The sequence below is a fragment of the Rhinichthys klamathensis genome, unplaced genomic scaffold (genome assembly GCF_029890125.1).
Source record: "Rhinichthys klamathensis goyatoka isolate OS25496 unplaced genomic scaffold, OSU_Roscu_1.1 h1tg000177l_1, whole genome shotgun sequence".
Classification (NCBI taxonomy): Eukaryota; Metazoa; Chordata; class Actinopteri; order Cypriniformes; family Leuciscidae; genus Rhinichthys; species Rhinichthys klamathensis.
The window spans coordinates 29,327-51,526 of NW_026606706.1; the positions used below are offsets into that span (position 1 = coordinate 29,327).

General features: G+C 38.2%; 1 protein-coding gene across 3 annotated transcripts in view; it reads left to right on the plus strand.

Annotated features, from left to right (window-relative positions):
- nalcn (sodium leak channel, non-selective) overlaps window positions 1-22,200 on the plus strand; it is a 92,954-nt gene that overhangs the window by 22,330 nt on the left and 48,424 nt on the right. For all 3 annotated transcript variants that reach the window (XM_056260636.1, XM_056260634.1, XM_056260635.1), the window contains exon 5: window positions 612-686. In XM_056260636.1, the coding sequence (XP_056116611.1) occupies window positions 612-686 (75 nt within the window). The remainder of the gene's footprint in view (window positions 1-611; window positions 687-22,200) is intronic.

Below are 22,200 nucleotides of genomic sequence, written 5' to 3' on the forward strand. Positions count from 1 at the left end.
ATGAGAGCGCACACTAATGACAGAACAGATCGAGCATGTAATCAAGACACGGCTGAATCATTTATTCATTTCCTGTCATGGAAAAAAAGAAAATATGATGAAAAGAAAAGAAGCAACGCCTAATGCATTTGAGGACAGCTTTAGTTTGTCATTTAATATCTAAGCACTGATGACATCTAAGCCACGGTCAGCTGTGAATCCATTATTGATCTACTACTGTAAATCATTATTTCGTTGTTGTCCTGAGCATTATATACCTCTTGTACAGTATGCTGTTCATGGTGACAACTTTTTTTTCTCTCTCTGACATGGCATGGCCACTACACTTCTTTTATCAAACATTATTTTTATTGTTGGATTCAGAACTACATCTTGGACAGAACTCACGTTTGCATGACAGTTTATTTGTCAAAACCTGTCAGCACAATACACCTATAGACAATGCATGACTGAGAATATTGAAGCCATGTTAATGTCTTAAAATTGCTGGGACCTTCAGACGTTCAATTAAGATGCGTGTCTGATAAAAAAGAATGGTCTTAAATGTCTTCAAATGGTTTATTTGCTTTGTCCCGCCAGCAATCTAAATTCAATATGCTCTTGTGTTTTAGATCCTTCTGAGCCTTTTTGTGGCTGTTATTTTGGACAATCTTGAGTTGGATGAAGACCTGAAAAAGTTAAAACAGGTAAGACATTGTTCTATTTATTTTGCTTATATTATACACTACCGTTCATAAGTTTGGGGTCGGTAAGATTTTGTAATGTTTTTGAAAGAAGTCTGCCTTTATTTGATCAAAATTACAGTAAAAGCAGTGTAATATTGTGAAATATTACTCCGGTCTTCAGTGTTACATGATCCTTCAGAAATGATTCTAATATGCTGATTTGGTAACATAAGAACTTAACATGTCTTATTATTAATGCTTAATATTGCTTATTATGTGCTGCATAATATTTTTCAGAACTCTTTGATGAATATAAATTTCAAAAGAACAGCATTTATTTGGAAAAATATTTTGTGACAATGTAAAAGTATTTACTGGCACTTTTTATCAATTTAATACACCCGTGCTGAATAAAAGTATTAATTTCTTTTTTATATATATATTACTGATCCTTTTGAATGGTAGTGCCTGTATTTAAATTTTATTTTGTAGCAGTTGGTAACATTTAAACCTGTCCTCGTTTTCTGGGGGAATGACTCTGGAACAGGACAATTAGCAAAGCTGAATTAAAACAACTTGTTAAATCCCTTCATTAGCTGTCAGACCTACCCTAACTAATAAGATCAAGTTAAAAACTAAATTATCTTGTAACTCTTTGACAATGTGCTTTCTAGAGTTGGTGAACCGTGGAATCAAATATATCCCAAAACATTCGTCAACAAGCAAAAATAATAGCCTTAAAAAAGTTTGGTGTGTCTTTTCTGCATTTGAGGAAAATCAGCAAACAGGGTGAGCCTGCCATGTTAATTAGTACAGTTCTCCATCTTGTTCTCTGTCTATTTTTACTTTTTTATGGGGCCATGATGCGCAGGTAATGATGACTCATAGCATAATTAGCGCGAGAAAGCGTGACCTGTTTGGCAAGCGCACTTAGAAAAAATAAGACACCTTCTTCATAGGATGCAAATGAACTTCTGCTGCGGCCAAGTATCATAGGAAATGGCTTTTGAAAGCAATTAGAGGTTGCATGTCTCTGTGGATAACAGCATGTCACTTCTCCTTGAGCACATCAGAAACATAGTTCAGCAATTGTTGAAAATGTTGAGAGAGGGAAAGAGAAAAAAAACAAAACAAAAAACAAATCTCAATTTGCATGATTACTTTTGCAATTTGTCATAACAATCTGCTGTGTTACAAGATATGCTAGAACAAATTGTTAAAGTAAAAGTGTAAATTGAAAAGCAAAAGCCACTGGTTTCCTGTGATTTTTCTTTTTCTCAGTGCTTTTTTCATTCCGAGTAAATGACATGAGCTGTGTGGTCCTTCAATCCACCAGGCTGTCAAGCTGCAGGCATCTTCACATGCCCAGATCGGTTATCCCTCAGACACAGCTGACTGATTCACGGTTCCACCTGTAAAATTGCCTATTTTATAGGTGCTTCAAGCACAGATGGGGGCAATCCAAAAATAGACTAGATTGTGATTGCTCTCCAAGTATACAGGTGGCTTTTATAAAGCACAATTCAACAGCTGACCTTAATTGAAGGAAAACCATTTCTAGCTGATGTGAAACAAATAACAACCGGACGTGTTTTTGTCCTTTCCCTCACAGTGGCTTTATAATAATAATAATACATTTATTGTATATAGCGCCTTTAAAAGTTGCTTTCTCAAAGCGCCTTACAGGCAAACATAAAAAAAGAAAAAGTTAAAAAAATTAAAAATAAATAAATAATTATTTTTTTTTTACATTTTTTAAAAACTACACACTTAAATACACAAATAAAACAGGTAAAATGAATGATCAACTAAAAGCAATTCTAAAATAAAATGTTTTGAGACGAGATTTAAAAGTCACTAATGTATGTGCTTCCCTGATGACAGCCTTATGACAGCTCTCCTACAGTAGGTTATTTTTTCTTTCCGTAGAATTTTCCGTTGCTGCCTCATAACCTCTATCACCTTGTTATAAAGACATCAGTAACTGTCTCCTAAAAAGTTTGCCAACTGCTAGATTGAAGGATTTCTGAAAATGGAACATTAATCAAGACAGTATTTAACCTTCAATCTCTTACATCCTCACAGACAATTTTTTTTATTGCAAAGCTTGGCAGGAAATTGTTTGTCTGTTTGATTAGGCTTAGCTTTGTGTCATTTTAGCACATCCATACTGGAAAATAGACACATTCATTCACCACTAATTTTCACTTTACAGTTTGTGTCATGATGTGATACAATGCATTATTCTCTTTAAAGCCGTATCCCTTTTAATATCTCAAGACCAGGTCCAAAATGTATTGTATTTATCTTTTTATTATGCCATACTGAATGTGTCTGAATCAATTCAGCAAGATTCAGTGTTAAAGGAAAACAGTGACTTTTGCACAACGGAAGCCAATTTTTCCAATAATGCAGTATATATTAAAGCTCCAGTCCGTAACTTTTTTAAGTTAAAAATAATCCAAAATAATTATATTAAAAAAAAACTTATTCTGCCAGTGGTCAAAACTATCTGCTTGCCATAGCTAGATTCAAAACGGTTAGCTTGTAATAATGATTTTACTGTAATTCCAGTGGTACTGGTGGGTTTCCGCGGGAAATTCGAGCATGTCTTTGCGTCATTACGTCACACCCGTACACATAAAGAAGGAGTTTCGGCTAGCCGGCTATACTGCGCGTGACGAGATGTTTAGATGTATAGGCTTTTCTCGCAGCACTTTACATAATTAAACTTATGGCATCCAGAAAGATCCAAACAACAATCATCAGTGTCAACTGGAGATTCAGCAGTTATAAAACCCAAAAGACTTCGTACTTCGGATTTAAGGTGGCTAGAGAAAGAGAAAGAAACCGTCTCATGCGAACACAAGGATTTAAACATCAGCGGGGCTTTTGAAAAGTGCGTGAACTCCGTGTTATGAAGGGGTTCAAAACGGAAGAAGAGACGGCTTTTTTCTGCTGAACAAGTAAGTTAAGACATTTCAATAGTTCAATCGTGTAACCGTACGTTTTCTTAATTCACACAGTTATGGAGTTTCCTTTGTTGTGCCTTTCTCGTTTTGCTATTATGGAGAATATGAATTCTGAACTACACAGTTAACCATAAAACACATTAAATTTAACATTAGTCACGCAATGCTGATGTGATGTTGTTAACATGAATTTGAGAACAAAGTAGGCTATAATTTGCACGGTTGCTGTAAATCGCGTTGATTAAATCTAACGAAGCTTATCATGTCGAATGCTTTTTCCCCCTTAGTTGGTCAGAACAAAAATGGATGTTACTTACTTGTTCAGAAGACATTTTCTTATGAAAATTCTTATGTTGGTCAAACTTTCAAAAAGTGAATCTGTGATTCTGTATGCCAGTATCCACACAGCGCGGTGACTGACAGCAGCACTCGCCTCAAAGCACTGTGTTCATCCGCGCTGTTTCATGCCGATTTACAACCCACGTAAAGATAATAATTCCGCGAATCACTGCAGTTACAGATTTCGAACAGAGAGATGGCGACAAAGAGGAAAAGTTACGGACTGGAGCTTTAAATATGTATATGAAACAGTATTTTGCAGTATTTTCCAGTATTTTATGTATAATTAATATTTGTAAATGTTTATATATATATATATATGTGCAGTATATATGCTGCTATATGTAATGGCTGCTGAAAATAATAAATTAAAATAGAAAACAGTTATTTTAAATTGTAATAATATTTCTCAGTGTGTGTGTGTGTGTGTGTGAGAGAGAGAGAGAGAGAGAGAGAGAGTGTGTGTGTGTGTGTGTGTGCGCGCACTTGTTTATATGATTTATATGAGGAAATTTGTATAATGACATGGGGTAATTACACTGGTATTTCAATGTAAACATGGTTTATGAGGACATTTCCTGAGTCCTCGTAATTAAAATGGTTTTAAAAACATACTAAACATTGTTTTATTAAAAATGTAAAAATACAGAAAGGGTTACTGTACGTTCACACTGCCGCCGACTTGAGCTTCCAAAGCGGCCGGAAGTCATTAATTTTCAATGGAAGCTGGCTTCTCTCAGCTGCAAGGAGCGTCAAATCCATCTGTGTTGCGTTTTGGGCGTTTTGAGCGTCAATCAGAAAGTTGAAAGAAGCTCAACTTTATGGTAATGAGTTATGGCGTGGTTCAGCGGCAAGCAGCGGCAAAACACCAGCAACCAATCGGAATATAGACGTCCTTCGCGCTGGCTGATTCCGGAGAAACATACGATGTAAACTTTCGTTCCTACCAAAACATTAGTTCCGAGAAAATGGAGGAGAAGCTAATAATCGCCGTTGCTGGGTTTCCTATTTTTTATGACATGACGTTGTTTGCTTATAGGGAACAGTTACAAAAGAACTGCACCAGCCTTTGATACTCTCCGAATTGATAACGGTCCTGGAAGGTGTCATGAACCCAAAAATCTCAGAGTCCGACGTCTTCTCCGCAAATACAATAAAGCAGCACCAAACACAACAACTTTCCGATTATCCATAATGATCCAGTTATACACATTTGAGAATTGAAAACTTTTATTTGAAATATTTACGAACGCTCGTTTTAAGCAGGAATGCAATTCATTTGCTCACAGTGACACCGATTTGACCAATTGCTCTAATGCAAATAATAGCCTAATGCAAATAATAATAATAATAATAGCTAATTATTCTTTTTTTTTCCCAGACAAAATTTGACCAAAACGGTTATAAAAATGCTGTCGTTATAAAAGGTTTCTTCAATGTATTGCTTGTTTTTTCTGTTTATTACATTTCATGTTGTGACACCTCTTTTCTCCCTGCTACGTCAGAGCGTCAACGAGCTTCCCCGTATTTTTTGACAAGCGTCCTTGACAGGGCGGCCAGAGCTTCTTTGCCGCTCAAGTCGGCGGCGGTGTGAACGTACAGTTAGTGTAGGGCAGGGCATGGGTTTCCTGCAGAGTTCAGCTCCAACCCCAATTAAATGCATCTGAACCAGCTAATTAAGGTCTTACTAGGCATACTAGAAACTTCCAGGCAGGTGTGTTGAGGCAAGTTGGAACTCGGGACAATGGCCCTCCAGGATCGAGTTTGGACACCCCTGGTGTAGGGGGGTAGAATATACAGTTTGTACAGTATAAAAAATGTGTGTGTGTGTGTGTGTACTGTATTGTATAGATTTTTTTTTTTATGTAAACCAAAGACATGAGGTTGAGGGCTATATGCATGTATAGTATGTATAGCTAGTTTGTGGTCAGGATGTTTTTTTTTTTTATCTAGATATTTCATCTCGTTTCATGCTAAAAATGTCAGACATGACATCTCTAGAGACAGTAACAGTATCTCACTTTGATTGATGGTAAAGCCCTGGACAAATCTAGAGAATTCTAATCTAGAGAATGTATCAGCTGGGTGGTTTTAAGGGTGTTATTTTTTTGAATGGTTTATTCCACAAATAGACCTGGTTGTTCCATTTCACTCTCACTGCAGGACAGGGTAAGTGTTGAAATGAGTCTGACCCTGATCTATCCTCCCACTCTAATATTTTTGCCAGCTACGAAAATAACAGAACAAATATTTGTCAAGTAATTGTACCTTTCTATTTTTCCAATTTATTTTAGTTTATAATTGTGTTTAGCAAAATTATAAACTTGGAACTTTATGAGTCAAGAGGAAAGACTGGTCCTATCAAAGCTTGACACGTTTCCTGTGAGGAAATTTGAGGAACAACCCAATAAAATCCAATCAGAACATATTTGGTGTACAATATATGTGTATATATGGTTTTGTTGTTGTTGTTGGCGATTTCACAGAACACCACAGAAAAAGTTTGTAGCCACATAAAGTTTAGTGTGATTGTCCAGTTGTGCTTTAAAATGCTTTCCGAGATCCCATACAACGAACAATGGTGGCATATTTATTTTCCATAAGCAAACTGAACAGTCTGTTACTGTATCCCTCTTTCATTCTCTTGGAGAATAGAACTGTTACATGTATTCAGTCAGAAGGACCTAGTGTTGCACTCCATGGTGTTATTTGTTACTGTGGTTCCTGAAGGCTGCGTGAGAGCAATTCATGACTCAGAATATGCTTGTAGTGTGGCTTGTTGGACTCATTTATTCAGAGCTTTGAATGAGCCATATCTGTTTTCATTGATATTGACTTCGATAACTGATATTTTTTGGCATACAGTAGCTGGCAGCTAAGAATGGAAATGTTCAAATCTAAAGTTTGCACATATATTATTAGAGAACTTGCTCTGAGGAGTTGGAGGACTGAGATGATGACTCATAACTTGTTGGAACATCATATAGATTCATTTTGGTAGCACTCCAGACGAGGGAAGTCAGTATTCCTGCTTCTGTGTACCCTTCAAAGGACAAGACTGAATATGCAAGACTGAAAGGTGAATATGCAGTTTAGAAATGCATTAGTGTAGAGCTGCTATATCCTTTATAAACTATGACTAATTTAAATAAGAAAAGAAAAGAAAACACAGAATTTGGCTAAAATTGACTTGCTTTCACCTCACAAAAGTTCTCCAAACAGAAAACAACGCCATTTTTAAATTTCTTCTCACATGTGCATTAAGTCTGACTCATACAATATTATTTTTAGATTTGCTCAGAATAATTTCAAAAGGTTTGCCATCTGTGCCATCAAAGGTGTTGAAAAAGAACAGTCCAAGAGAAATGGTATTTACCAAACAACGAGATAATCAATCCCTTTTTCCCATGGTGACATTCATCATCATTTGCTGATTGCAATAAATGGGATTCATGAAAATGGCTTGCATCGGACAATACTGGCAGATGATTTGTCTTTATTTGAAGTACATTTCAAAGCCACGGACACAAATGGCTTGGACATTTGTGGATTTGCAGGCATTGATGGATAGACGGGTTAGTTCTTGCTTTATGGCCCCAGGAGGGCCGTTTTGACTCTGTCCACAAGTCTCGACTCACTTCAGCACAATTTTGTCAGACACTGCTTCCCTCATCAACAGTACAGGTCACAGATGCTTAGTGTTTTAGCCATAACTCCACATCATATCCTCATCTGTGGTTTGCAATAGGGATGCTCAGGTCAGCATTTTTTGCCTCCGATACCGATATCTGGGATTCAGTATCGTCCGATACCGATCACCGATCCGATACTAAAATAAAAACAGTGCTGAATTGCCTAATAAACAGTATGCCTCACTGTGTGGAACAGACTGGGATCATTCTTTTGTGAAAGGCATCAGGCAGGCTTGACTTAAACATTACTTTCTTAACTTTGTAAAACAAATTAAGAAACAGAGACAAATGTAGTGAATTATTTTATAAAATAGCTAATTGTGCAACAACTGCAAGTAAACCAATAGCTTCACTAGCTTGGTACACATTCAAAATAAACAGGAGTCAGTAGGTCTTTGTAATGGTTTACTGAAACTGGGAATTTAACATCCAATACAAAAACAGCAGAATAAACCAACAGCTTCACAAGCTTTGTAAAACATGTAAAAATAAAAACAGAAACAAAAAACTCTTTATAATAATTTTGTTAGTGCAAACATACATTTTAAATCCAATGTACAGTACAATAAACAAAAGAGCTGAAACTGACAAAAAAGCTTCACAGCTTAGTACACATTCTAAATAAACATGAGCCAGCTGTCTTTCTAATGCTCTTTAGAATGAAATCTCTGGAGATGTTATAATTCGAAGCTTTATCACCACCCCTTGGAACATTGACATTGCATATACACTCACCTAAAGGATTATTAGGAACACCATACTAATTGTCATGATTCTGCCATCATGTCCTTGATTTTTCCTAGTCTTGTGGCAGGATCATGGCAGACCCATGTTTTGTGTACAAGCGCATGGCCTGTTGTTTGGGCCATTTGCTTGTACACAAAACATGGGTCTGCCATGATCCTGCCACAAGACTAGGAAAAATCAAGGAGATGATGGCAGAATCATGACAGAAGAGATTCTCACAGTGAATCACACACTATCACAGATACAACGAGTTACGACACACAATGAAACGACCCAGGACAGCAAACACAAGGGGATTAAATAGGGAGAAACTAATGAGGGGAACAGGTGACGCTGACAAGGCATTAATGACAAGACGAGGATAACAAGGGGGCGGGGTCACGTAACGAGACAACACAAGCACATGGCCCAAACAACAGGCCATGCGCTTGTACACAAAACATGGGTCTGCCATGATCCTTCCACAAGACTGAAAAATCAAGGACATGATGGCAGAATCATGACACTAATACTGTGTTTGACCCCCTTTCGCCTTCAGAACTGCCTTAATTCTACGTGGCATTGATTCATCAAGGTGCTGAAAGCATTCTTTAGAAATGTTGGCCTATATTGATAGGATAGCATCTTGCAGTTGATGGAGATTTGTGGGATGCACATCCAGGGCACGAAGCTCCCGTTCCACCACATCCCAAAGATGCTCTATTGGGTTGAGATCTGGTGACTGTGGGGGCCATTTTAGTACAGTGAACTCATTGTCATGTTCAAGAAACCAATTTGAAATGATTCGAGCTTTGTGACATGGTGCATTATCCTGCTGGAAGTAGCCATCAGAGGATGGGTACATGGTGGCAATAAAGGGATGGACATGGTCAGAAACAATGCTCAGGTAGGCCGTGGCATTTAAACGATGCCCAATTGGCACTAAGGGGCCTAAAGTGTGCCAAGAAAACATCCCCCACACCATTACACCACCACCACCAGCCTGCACAGTGGTAACAAGGCATGATGGATCCATGTTCTCATTCTGTTTACGCCAAATTCTGACTCTATCTGAATGTCTCAACAGAAATCGAGACTCATCAGACCAGGCAACATTTTTCCAGTCTTCAACTGTCCAATTTTGGTGAGCTCTTGCAAATTGTAGCCTCTTTTTCTTATTTGTAGTGGAGATGAGTGGTACCCGGTGGGGTCTTCTGCAGTTGTAGCCCATCCGCCTCAAGGTTGTGCGTGTTGTGGCTTCACAAATGCTTGGCTGCATACCTCGGTTGTAACGAGTGGTTATTTCAGTCAAAGTTGCTCTTCTATCAGCTTGAATCAGTCGGCCCATTCTCCTCTGACCTCTAGCATCAACAAGGCATTTTCGCCCACAGGACTGCCGCATACTGGTTGTTTTTCCCTTTTCACACCATTCTTTGTAAACCCTAGAAATGGTTGTGTTTGAAAATCCCAGTAACTGAGCAGATTGTGAAATACTCAGACCGGCCCATCTGGCACCAACAACCATGCCACGCTCAAAATTGCTTAAATCACCTTTCTTTCCCATTCTGACATTCAGTTTGGAGTTCAGGAGATTGTCTTGACCAGGACCACACCCCTAAATGCATTGAAGCAACTGCCATGTGATTGGTTGATTAGATAATTGCATTAATGAGAATTTGAAAAGGTGTTCCTAATAATCCTTTAGGTGAGTGTATATAACAGCTGTCGAACTTTTTGGCATAGCTAGCGGGAAATAACTCCAAATATGTGATCGCTCCATGCTGTTAACTGCTCTGTCCACGTTAGCTTGTTTGAATTGGAAACTGTTTACCTGCTGCCTGCGTGCTGCGCATGTTGCTAGCGTGTGATGTCACACACAGCATAGAATTACCGCTAGAGCGTTTAGAGAGCTGGCTGCTTTGTAAGCTTTCGAATCGCTCTCGCTGTAATTTGATGCCCCTACGGATCGGGCCCATTGTCACCGATACCCGATCTACAATTTTATTCCATATCGGAGTCGATACTTGATAAATATCGGATCGAAGCATCCCTAGTTTGCAACAGACAGGTACATGATCAGGAAGGAGATACTATAAGCAACCACCACCAGGGTGAAGGAAAGACCTCGGAAATTGTACACACCCCTCTACAGAAGTCTCCTTTTTGTAAGCGTAGATTCAATTTGTCAGGCATCGTGGCAGGCACCTGCAAAAGCACACAGAAAGGATTATTAGCAATTAAACCCGACAGGATAAGAGGAGGGAGAGCTAATGAATATCCAGTGTGTTCCACACATTACAGATCAGCCAGTGATAAGAGGAAGTGTATGATGAGCTTCCCTTTTCCCTCTGTCAGAACTTGTCCATACCTGCTCATGCTGCACTCTTCTCCCATTAGCACGGATTGAAATCATGCATTTATTCCGTCAAATTATGTTTATAATTTTTAATGAATTGTTCAAACAGCTTTGCATATGAGGTGATTTGTGATGATTGAGAAGGAGATGGAGTTGTTTTATATCAAGGGTTTTCAAACGTTTTGATGCCAAGGATCACTAAATATGATTTTATACACTAAGATTAAGATAATTTTTTGAATGTCTCTTCTGCTCACCGACTCTTTTCTATTCAAACTTTTCTATTTTAATATAGTTTAAAATGTAATTTATACATTACATTTGGCAAAGCTGAATTTATAGCAAGCTTTATTCCAGTCTTCGGTGTCACATCACATCCTTCAGAAATCATTATAATATGCTGATTTGGTGCTTAAGAAACATTTCTTATTATTATGTTGAAATCAGTTGTGCAGCTTAATATTTTTTTTAGAAACCATGGTACTGCATTTATTTGAAATAGAACTTTTTTAACAATGTAAAACTCTTTAATGTAAATTTTTGATCAATTTAATTCGTCCTTGCTGAATAAAATTATTTCTTTAACACCTATCGAATTGTAGGCTACGATGCACGTCATTATAGAAGAATAAAAAGTCATCAGCATGCGCTCATGGTAAACAATAGAGCAAGATGAATCGCACTTTGGTAATTGTGTTTTTTATGTGCGCTTAAAAAAAGAGGAGGATATGGACACAGTCATGGCTAGGGAAAAGAGACCAACTTGGCATGCACATTTTGTAAATGGAGCTTGGGGCAAGTAGTTTTATGTTTTAGCGCCATGTCGCGTTGATCAATACGCCATTTCATGTTGCATTTTTATTGTCTAGTCAGTAGACGTAAGTCATGGCAGCAAACACACTGTGAGATCATCATGCTAAATTTCTGACAGAAATTCTGTCCACCACGATTGGTCATCTTTAGTCTAGGACAGCCCAAAATCGTGCAATACACAGGGGAACTATAATGAGTTGATTAATTGAAGGACAGGTCAACAGAATCATTAATCAAACACACTAGGAAACTATAGGTCAAATGACAGGGCATACAGGCAAACAGGAACAGAACCAAAACACAATGAAACTAGTAAGCCAAAACAGAGCATACATGTAACAGAGAGATTAACACTTAGTTTTATTTGCACAAAACTATATACAAAGTTGTTTTTATTGCTGCCAGTAGAAAAAATAATTGCAATTAATCACATGATTCATGTCACCAGTCATTAAAGCACAACGAAAAACTAATATTTGAAAATTTGGTATATATATAAATGTAAACATATTTTATTAAGTCGATTAACCGAATTGTTGCAAAGTATAAATTTAATTTGGCAAATCGTTTTTTCTGCCTAATTTATACTGTGCATATTTGAGTCAAAGGTGCAAAAGTGGTTAGTGGAATTTCAAATGTTGAAAGAAAAGTCTAGTGGTACAAATCATGACCTGAATAAGCCGGTCTCCCTCGTGACACCTGACCACCATTTGTTACACATCACCTTTTGTGCCACATCTCCTGATGCAGTCTGTTCATTTGGCCGGTCACAAGCCATTTCCCTCTCTGATGGCAGAGATTGATGGTTGTTAGCGGCTCAAGAAATCATTACTTTCCTCCGGTTAAATGGCAATGAGTAGTGTCTAGAGCTGATAGGGGAAATGTTTATCTTTTTATTGACAGAAATCAAAGGGAGGACTTTCCCTAAGGGAAGGAGAGGGAGGGTCTGGTGGTGGGACCATGGTTGGTTTGTTAACTGAGGTCCTGTACTCTTTCAAGAAGTACATACTACACGCTTCAAATCCAAACCCTTGTAGCGTGTCAAAGTTCAAACAGTTTAGTATACAGCAGTACTTGTTGACAATAAAAGCCCACTCCCTTAAGACAATGTGAGTAGTGCTTGTCTCTTCAAAACCACCACAATTTTTCCAAAACCCCTAACCCTAAGTATGATGAGCAATACTATACTCTAACAAGAAACACTAGTTAATAGATACACTCATTGCGAGTCATATTGCGGAGTATATGCATCCATTCATGAGTACTTTTTCTACAAAGGAATGGTGCTGTTACCTGAAGGCAGTGATAAGGTTGCTTAACAGTCTTATTTCCTATTGGTAGAGGCTAGCTGGTTGAATAGAATAAGAACCATCTAAAGATTGAACTTAGGAAAAGGTCACAGTGTCAACTACTGTATACGTGCTTGGTGTCAAATGTTCTTTTGAGTCTTACCACACTGCCATCTAGTGCCTACAGCTCCCACTCCTTATGGAATAAATTCTCTAGGTTAATCTCACAAAGAATCATATCAATCAGATCACATTTCTTGCCAAAGTTTAGAAATTATATTTAGTTTTATATATATATATATATATATATATATATATATTTATTTGCATTGGGAAAGATTTTTTTAATTCCCATTGAAAAAAATCTCATTCTCTTTTTAATGTACTACAGTAATCAAATTCATCCTGTATGGACGCAATGATATTTATTACTTAATTTTTTTCTTTTTTTATTAAATACAGTTCATAAAATAATGGAATGATGTATACTACTTTTTTATAATATATTTAAAATATTTAAATATATATAATTATTTTTATGCACAATAACTGGATTGTGTGGGTATCTTTAATTACCATGAAAATAATGTAACAAATCGCAATGGTCCTAAAAATAGATTTACTATGACCTAGATATATTCTTAACCGTTTTATTCACCCTTCTAGCAGAATATGCTAGTGCCTGTGCGACTGATATTTTAACTTGACTGCCTGGCTTCTTGAAGTGTGTAAGAAGAAGCTCCAGAGTGGGCCAAACTCAGTTTGGTGGTATACAGCCAGGTCTAGTAACAGACAAAGAAGTCGAGTATGCCATTATTGCTGCGTTTGTGGATGAAACGAAGATAAACTGCAGGAATTTATAAATAAAAAAAATTCTGAGGGTATTAAATTGCTTCCAGCAGCTGAAGCACACAATTTGTTCTTTTTACATGAGACAAAAATATTGTCATCTCTGGGATTTTTTTCTTTCGTTTTTTGTTTTGTTTTCTGTTAATTTCCCATCTCTTGCACTCATCTGCACAAAGCACATCTGGTCCTGCTCAGAAATTCCTAACAAAATCGCAATTGGGCTCAGATGTACAAACACACACACACACACACACACATGTGTATATCATCACTAAAAAGTGTGGCGTCAACAATTTGTCACACAGGCACACAAACACACATGCTGGTTCCCTCTGGCTGCGATAGACAGAAAGGACCCTCAGTCACAGCCCTGTCCATCAAATGCCTTACAGTGCGCCATCCTCTGATCTAACAGTCACATCCACACACGCCTACCCTCACTGATGCACCTGATCCAGATGTCTGCTGGCCCAGACACTGTGTCTGTGTGTGTGTGTGTGTGTGTGTGTGTGTGTGTTCCATCTTCAACATAGACCCTTTTTCATCCTTTCAGCAGCCCACTTTTTTATGATGAAAATCAAAATTGACCTTATTTACTTTGAGACTTTCCTGGTCGTATAATGCATGATTCATCAGTTTGCATTATTCCAAAGAAGAAAAGATTATCTTTCATCAAAATGTAATTGTTACAATTCTTTGTAGTTGTAATTGTGTCAACTAGTTTGCACCGACTGACCACTTTAATGACATTTTGTAAGTATTTTACAATTTACTGCAATACTACAATTTAGTCTCACGGAGGAGCTCCGGAAGGATAAAAGGAGGAGTGACGACAGTGCAAGACAAGTGAGGACCAGGCCTGGACCTTTTTTTTGTTTTGTTTTTGTTTAATTTATGCAACAGTCATCCGTTAGGGGCTACTGCTTTACTTTCGTTTTGTTGTTTGTTTATTTTAGAAATAAAGTTTGTTGATCGTTCGCCAGTTCCAGCCTCCTCGTTCCCTGAGCCTTTAACATTGTTACAGTGGCAAATTCATATGAATTTGGTCAATCTTATTTGTACGTTTTTGATCTGCTTAAACTGGGGCCTTAAGAAATGCTTAAACGGGTCATATAATGCCATTTTCATACAAGTTAATTTAATTCTTTAGGGTCTAAATGAAAAGTTTGTAATATACTTTAATTAAAAATTCTCATTAGTATTGTAAGAAAACACTCATTTTACCTGGTCAAAAACAGCTCTGTTTTCAGCACGCCATTTAAATGCATGTGTCTTTAAATGATAATGAGCTACGTCACCCCGCCTTTCTGTTCTGTGGGGCGTTTTGACACAACACACGTGGACACACGCCTTGACAACAGTTGAGGGTATATTTTGGAGAAAGAATGGCAGCGGGAGTCTCTGAGGACACATCTGTGCAACCGTATCAATTTGAACCGGAGTCGGACCTGGAACAAGATGACGGCCGCAAAGAAGTTCGACAATTAAGGCTCGAACAGGACGTTTCTGAATGGTTGGTTAACGTAATGCCACTTTGATCTATCTTTGTATGTACTGGCAGGGTAAGTTAGAGTAGTGAGATACGAACGCTATGTGTTTACTGATGTATACGTACACAGTTTGTAATAACACAATAACCATAACGCGTTGTTCATTATAAACGTGGGATTATGAATTATATTGAGAACGTCGTACATAGAAAACATGCCGTAATGTACCCTGAGTGTAAACATTAGGCGCATTCATCGTGAAGTGTGCAAGCGATTTGCAAAGATTAATAAAAAGGTTAATAAAACTTTACACTCACTTCTTCTGGAGGTGCAGCAGGGACACGAATAGTTGGTACCGATTTTTTTTTCAGGAGCAGCTTCTTAGTGAAACCAGCTTATACTGACCCTCGTTTATAAAGCATAGGGGCGTTAAAAGTTTATAAAGGAGGGGCGTCCGACCGTGTGACATCACACGGTCGAACGCCTTGATTTGAGACAGGGTAAAACATATAAGGAGATATAAGGAGGCCAAAAAAACAATGGATGGATTTTTATCATTATATGATGGTTGTGTATAGGCACTGCCAACACACATTTCAGTACAGTCAACTTGAAAAGTGCATGTACCATTATATGACCCCTTTAAGAAAACATAGATTTAACCGTTTTGCTCCTCTAGTGTGTGGAGTGCTACGATGTGACCAGGAAAGCACACCACACACTAACAGATTCCATTCACGAACAACAGAGTCCCGTCTGTAAACACGAGAAATCTCGCAAAATCTCTCACATCAAACGTGATTTTATAGTCAACGAACATGGCGGACGACCGGCAAGAAGAAATGGCGCTTGTAGTGTATGGACAGCTTTTTACAGAAAATTTGTGGGGGAAAAAAAGGAAAATGTTTAGATTAAGTTGTGGAGGCGCTGTGAACATGGGCTTTACATTTTACAGCACGAGCTGGAGGGGAGTCTTCCGTCAGCTCTCTTTCTGATTGGGTATTGTTTTGTTTCACGTGATAATCTCCAGAGCGTGCGCCCGTTTGTCCTCGGGGTTCCCCCCACACGACAGGATTTCTGATAGTAAATATTCAACATGTTGAATATTTATGATTCGAGATATTTACGATTCGAGATCAATCGAGAGCAGATTCAGTCACTCTCTCACACCACAGGAAAATCTGATAAGATAATCTATAGAACCATCAAGATAATAGGGACTCTTGGAAGAGGAGAAATTGTTAGAAGGGGAGAAATCAGTCCAAAATCCCCCCGATATCTTGTACCCAGCATTACACCCCACTGAGTGTTAGATTTTTGCAACTTGGCAAACGTATATGACCAAATACTGTACCTATCTTTCTAAATTGCTGTGATTTTACTGATGGGTTATGGCAACAATAGCAAAAAAAAGTGATAGATTTGGAAAAAATAAATTTCCGGGATGTAAAATTGTTTGTAAATGTCTTTAAGTGTTTTCTTTATAGGACCATGACTTTGTCATATTTATTTGCAGACATTTCTGTTAGTCCTTGAATGCCATTAGTTACACTGGAGGGAGCAAAGATCAGATCCAGCTGTGTTCATCATGAATGAAACTCCAGTGGGGGATTTGGCTGGTCATGAGAACTGCCCATATACACGAACAGTTTGCCATGCTGCACTACTCTCGCCAAGTCGCCATGCTAAGTATTCAGCCAGTCAGTCTCTCAGGTGGCAAAGGTGTGCCTCTAAGAGGTCTGGGAGTTTATAGCCTATGCAGCACCATGCCTCATTAGATACTAAATGAGAAGGAGAGAATGACCCCTCTACCCCTGAGCTACTTATGGAAGTTCACCAAGTCTGGAGCAGAGCAGAGCGGCATGCGTAATGTATGTTTATCAGGCATGCTAGAACTAAATCAGCAGCCTAACTGAAATGGAACCTGAAAAGTGAAATTCTCTACTCAGGGGTCATTTACACAGGATGTGTTCTACTGGTCTGGAGCATTTTTAAAACTTCACCTTCTTCTTACCTTGTTTTAACTTTAACTTTAACACAGCCTGTTAAAAATGCAGAACTAAATGGCACATGATGTGTCTTGTGTATGTTTATGTAGACCCACAGTTTTTTTGTTTTAAAAAGTAGTCCTGCACTAGACCATTTACTCATCTTCATGTCATTCTAATTTTTAATTTTTTTATGAAAAATTTGTGTTTTTGCTCATACAATGAAAGTCAATGGGGTCCAATGTTGTTTTAGGCCCCATTGACTTTGAATGGACAAAAACAGTTTCATTCTTTAAAATATCTTCTATTGTGCTTCACAGAAAGAAAGTCATGCGAGTTTTTAAAACGACATGACTTTTCCTTTTTTGTGTGAACTATCACTTTAATTGCTGGAATATTCTTGCCAATTTCACACCTTAGACTTTTGAGCCTAACAAATATTCTGGTTCTTTTAAAACACATATGCGATTACGACTGCCAACACAGTCTCTGAAGGTGACCACACACACACACACACACCATTAGACATTATTACCTGTGTCTACATTAGTTCTCCACTGTATTATGGTGACCTAACTGGAGCATAAATGTGCCTAATGGCCTGTAGAGTAAATTTGTTGGATGGTGACATACAGATTTGTAGACCGACCAATCACTCATGATGCTGGGAGCACAACACACTATTACGGGCTCCTTTGTGAATGTGCCACAGACCAAGCAGCAATTGGTCAATAATCGAGACCCTTGTCTTCTAGAAAGGCAGGGGACTTGGAGAATAGTCTAGTATGGTTCACCTGAGCCTGAAATTGGAAAGAATGTATGAATAGGAGTGAATGGATCACCCTAATGTGTCCCAAGGCCAACACACGTATTTAAGATGCATGGCTCTCACTGCTATGATTTTTGTAAAATGCTACATATGATTCATCATTATGAAGAGCTTTATCCTTACACCATTCTTACAAAAAATATGCACTACACGCAGACCTTTCACATCGGGAGGCTCTCTTTTGGAGCCTGGTTAACTGTCTTCAAGGTGGCGTTACTAGAGTTTCTCTCGCTTTAGAGAGTTGTCCTGCTGAGGCATCCGCCACCAGAGCTCCGCCTGGATAGCAGTATCGAGTGTTAGGCTCCTTTTTACCCTCCTTGATAAGCAGTCCTTAGCGTAGAACTTAGCTAGGCCTCCTCTCGCTTGGTGAGGCCTCCACTTTTACGGCTCCCCTCGTGGGACCTCCACTCATCAGGGATGTGCCCCCTGTGGGAACTGGCAGGATATATTTAAATCCATGGCCATATTCCCTTTAAGGTATTCTTTGTATACCAGGCCCTGAGCTAAGCTGCCGTATGTAGCCAGGGTTTCTGGCCCTAGGGAATAGAGTCAAGATGGCCGCTGGTGCGGTACCACTCGGACGGGGAACTGTGACTCCAGAAGTCATTGGCTTATGTCAGCCATACGACACTCATTGCTTTAGCATGGCGGAGTGGGACTCTCATTGTGTCTCGTTGCCATGCTTCAGGCATGCCTAACCACGTCTCCTTCAGACAAGAAGTGGATGACGTGTACTACAGGCAGCCATAGGCATAGTGACGTCATAGGCTGTCGCCGGCCAATGTTATTGTCGTGTTTTGACATATGCTTTAGACACCAGTCATGTCGGAGGCCTTCACCATTAGCGTCCTAGAACGCAGTGTCTTGTTCCTCTTCTCAGGGAACCATGGTTACATTCCTAACCAGAGACATGTCCATAATTCCTGATTTGAGTTCCGTACCGGTTTCATTTTATGTTGATTAATCCCTGCATGTATTTAAGCCCTTAGTTTCCTTTGTTCAGTGTTGTTCATTGACATTTAAGTTGATGTAGTTGCATCCTACTGTTTGTCCAGATCTCCTGTGTTCGGAGTTATATTGTAAATAATTCGTCAGTTATTTTCCTTCATCACGCAATCGTTCATGTGCAGCCTATCATGACAGCTAGTTGCCAAGGCAACATTTCTATTTTTAAGATTTTTAAGTTGTTCATTTTAAGTTTTTCATCTAATATCAATTAATGTTTTATTTTTATTTTTAGTTAACAATAACAACACTGGACCAGGAATGTCAAGCATAAAAAAAATTAACTAGCATGTATGTGATTTACAGCCCAAAATTAATTTATTACTCAGAAAATCTTAGAATTCAAAAACATATTCTTTTCAAAATGACACCAACACCGTTGGTGAAAGTCATACAGGTTTGGAACACCATGAGGGTCAGTAAAAGATTAAATAATTTTTGTTTGGGTGAAATTTTTCTTTAAAATTTTAGTTAACTAAAATGTGTTCAAACTTTGAATCCATTGTGATAAATTATACAAACACTTGTTTTAGCTACCTGATTGGAATAAACAGGGGGCTGTGTGTGGTGTTGCAAAGCAGGGAGGATTCTTCACTGTAACTACTTATACTTGAGGGATGTCAATTGTGTTGGTATTATTCAGAAGCGCCTGTTCTCTCCGCAGTGCTCCGTGTCGTGTGTCTTTGTGTGAGAGCTAATCAGAGGCTGTTGCTGAGTAAAACGCAGAGTTGAAGCCACCCTGCAGAGTGCAGAGCTATTGATTGGAGCCTTTGGGACTTGTGAGATTTCAAACACACACTCTTACAATAAATTTGCCCGGAAACAGATGTAGACTTTGTTTTGGATAGGAGACAGGGAAATCCAAATTTGCTCCTGTGCAGACTAAACCGGTTTTTATGTTTTCCACCAGGCAGCCAAGAATATGAAAGCACAGCAAGCGGTCGGTTTCCCAATGCATTCTTCCTCCCTTAAGTACTATTCATACCAAGTCTGAATATTTGTTGTGAATGTTTGTTGTATATAAACAATGGATCCATTTCACAATGGCCACAAACATTCATTCGGACCTATGAGCTTTTGGTTACATTGCACAACCCAGCATGTTGGTGGCGCTAAAGCTATTTTTCCTAACACCGGCATGCCACATTTGGTTTGAGTAGGCGATTACTCTCAACTGAAAACATTGAAAACATCAAGATCCCTGTTGAGCACATTTCCTCTTGTATGGGATTAAAATCCTGCCATGATTCAAAACTGAAAATAAAGTTCTGAAAGGTTGAAACTAAGTGTTCGAAAACTCAAAATCTTACAAAAAAAAGTTTTGCAAGATCGAAAAATAAGATTTGCAAGCTTGCAAAATGTAAAAAAATTAAAAATATCTCTGCAAACATTATGTTGTTTTTGAGATTTCCTTCTTCAGAACTGCAACATTTTTTTTACGATGTTGCGCAAACAATTTTTCACAGTTTCAAATTTGTCAGTGTTCTCCCACTGTATTAGTTTGTTTTCCAGGTTTGAAACCTTGTAAATGGTGATCTGAAAACTGGTGTGCGAATGTGTGAAAAAAAGTTTTGAAACTCTGAAAACAGACTTTTGCAGGCTTGCAAAGGGGTATTTTTTTTAAATCTCTGCAAACATAATTTTGTTTTTGAGTTTTCCTTCTTCAGAAGTGCAACACTCTTTTTTACGGTGTTGTGCAATCATTTTTTCAGAGTTTCGAATTTGTCACTGTTCTCCCAGTGTATAGTTTGTTTTCCAGATTTGAAACCTTGTAAATGGTGATCTGAAAACTGGTGTGCGAATAGGTGAAAAAAAGTTTTGAAACTCTGAAAACTGAGGTTCGAAAGGGCGAAACTTATTACATTACATTACATGTGCACTCCTATTGCAGACTATTTTTTCAGAGCTGAGTTTACAACACCCACTTTGCGGAGATACGCCCACACAGTTGCGAGCTTGCGACTCACGTGATTTGTGGCAGCTTTGTCACGCAGTTCTGCTCTGAAACTCTGAAACTCAGACTGAGCGAAAATGAAGCTTCGCAACCTCGCAACTTAAAAAAAAGCCTGGAGGGAGGGCCTTCTGCTCTTGGCCAATGCTTTGCTGTCTGCTGACGTACAGTCCAATCACAAGTCGTATTTACTGGAAAGGTGGGATTGACCGACTGCTCCGCCAATGACGAAAGCGTATGGGATGAATATAATATATTCATGCATTCTAGAAACGGAGCAATGAATGCACGCATGTCACCTGTCAAAAATTGCACATCTTGTTGCATACACAAGTTCTGAGCTATATTAATACAAAATCGAGGTTTTGTATTAACAACTATATGGCTCAAGTTGTACAAAATGCTGCACATTCATGTGATTCTGGATTTTGCGCACACATTGAATTGTATTAGTTTAAATGTAGTGACGCACATTTATGAATTTGTCAAATAGATGTGTAGTTGTGCCCACATTAATAATTAGCACCAGGCCTATTCATTTGTAGTTGTTTGTGTGTGGGTTGTGAAATGCTTAAAGCCCGTGAAAAGAAAGTCTCAAAATCCAAATGAATCAAATGAGATTGACTCAGAAAAGACGTCAATGAATGCACGCGTGTCACCTGATCCACACTTGCACGTCTTCTTTGTTGGATGCGCAAATTATGAAACACTAATACAAAAGTAAACTTTTTTATTCACAAAAATGTCTCTATTTGTACAAATTGCAAATCTTGTGCGATGTCCTAAACTGCCGAGATAATCACACAAGCGTGCTAGACGTCCACTAATGACACGTCCGATACGCAAACGAATGACTAATTTTAACTATTCACTTTAATGAATAGTTGAAACAACTGACATGTCCAACACTGAACTCACGAGACCTCTGAATCGGTGTATAAAAAATCGGTAACACTTATAGATTAGTTAACATTTACTATCAACAAACTGCACTTCTACAGCATTGTTAATATTAATGTAAATATTTAGAGAGTCTGTATAGGCCCACTATATGTGTTGTAGCCATTAAAAAAGCGCATTTAGTTTCATTTTTGTTAAAATATTATAATGTTATTTTTTTTTCACATCTATGCTGATTATGAAAATTGAACAGCATGAGTAAGATGGATGCGCAATATATCGGAAGATATGATGGGTCAGACATGATTTTGACCACTAAATTCAGTTTTGTTTTGT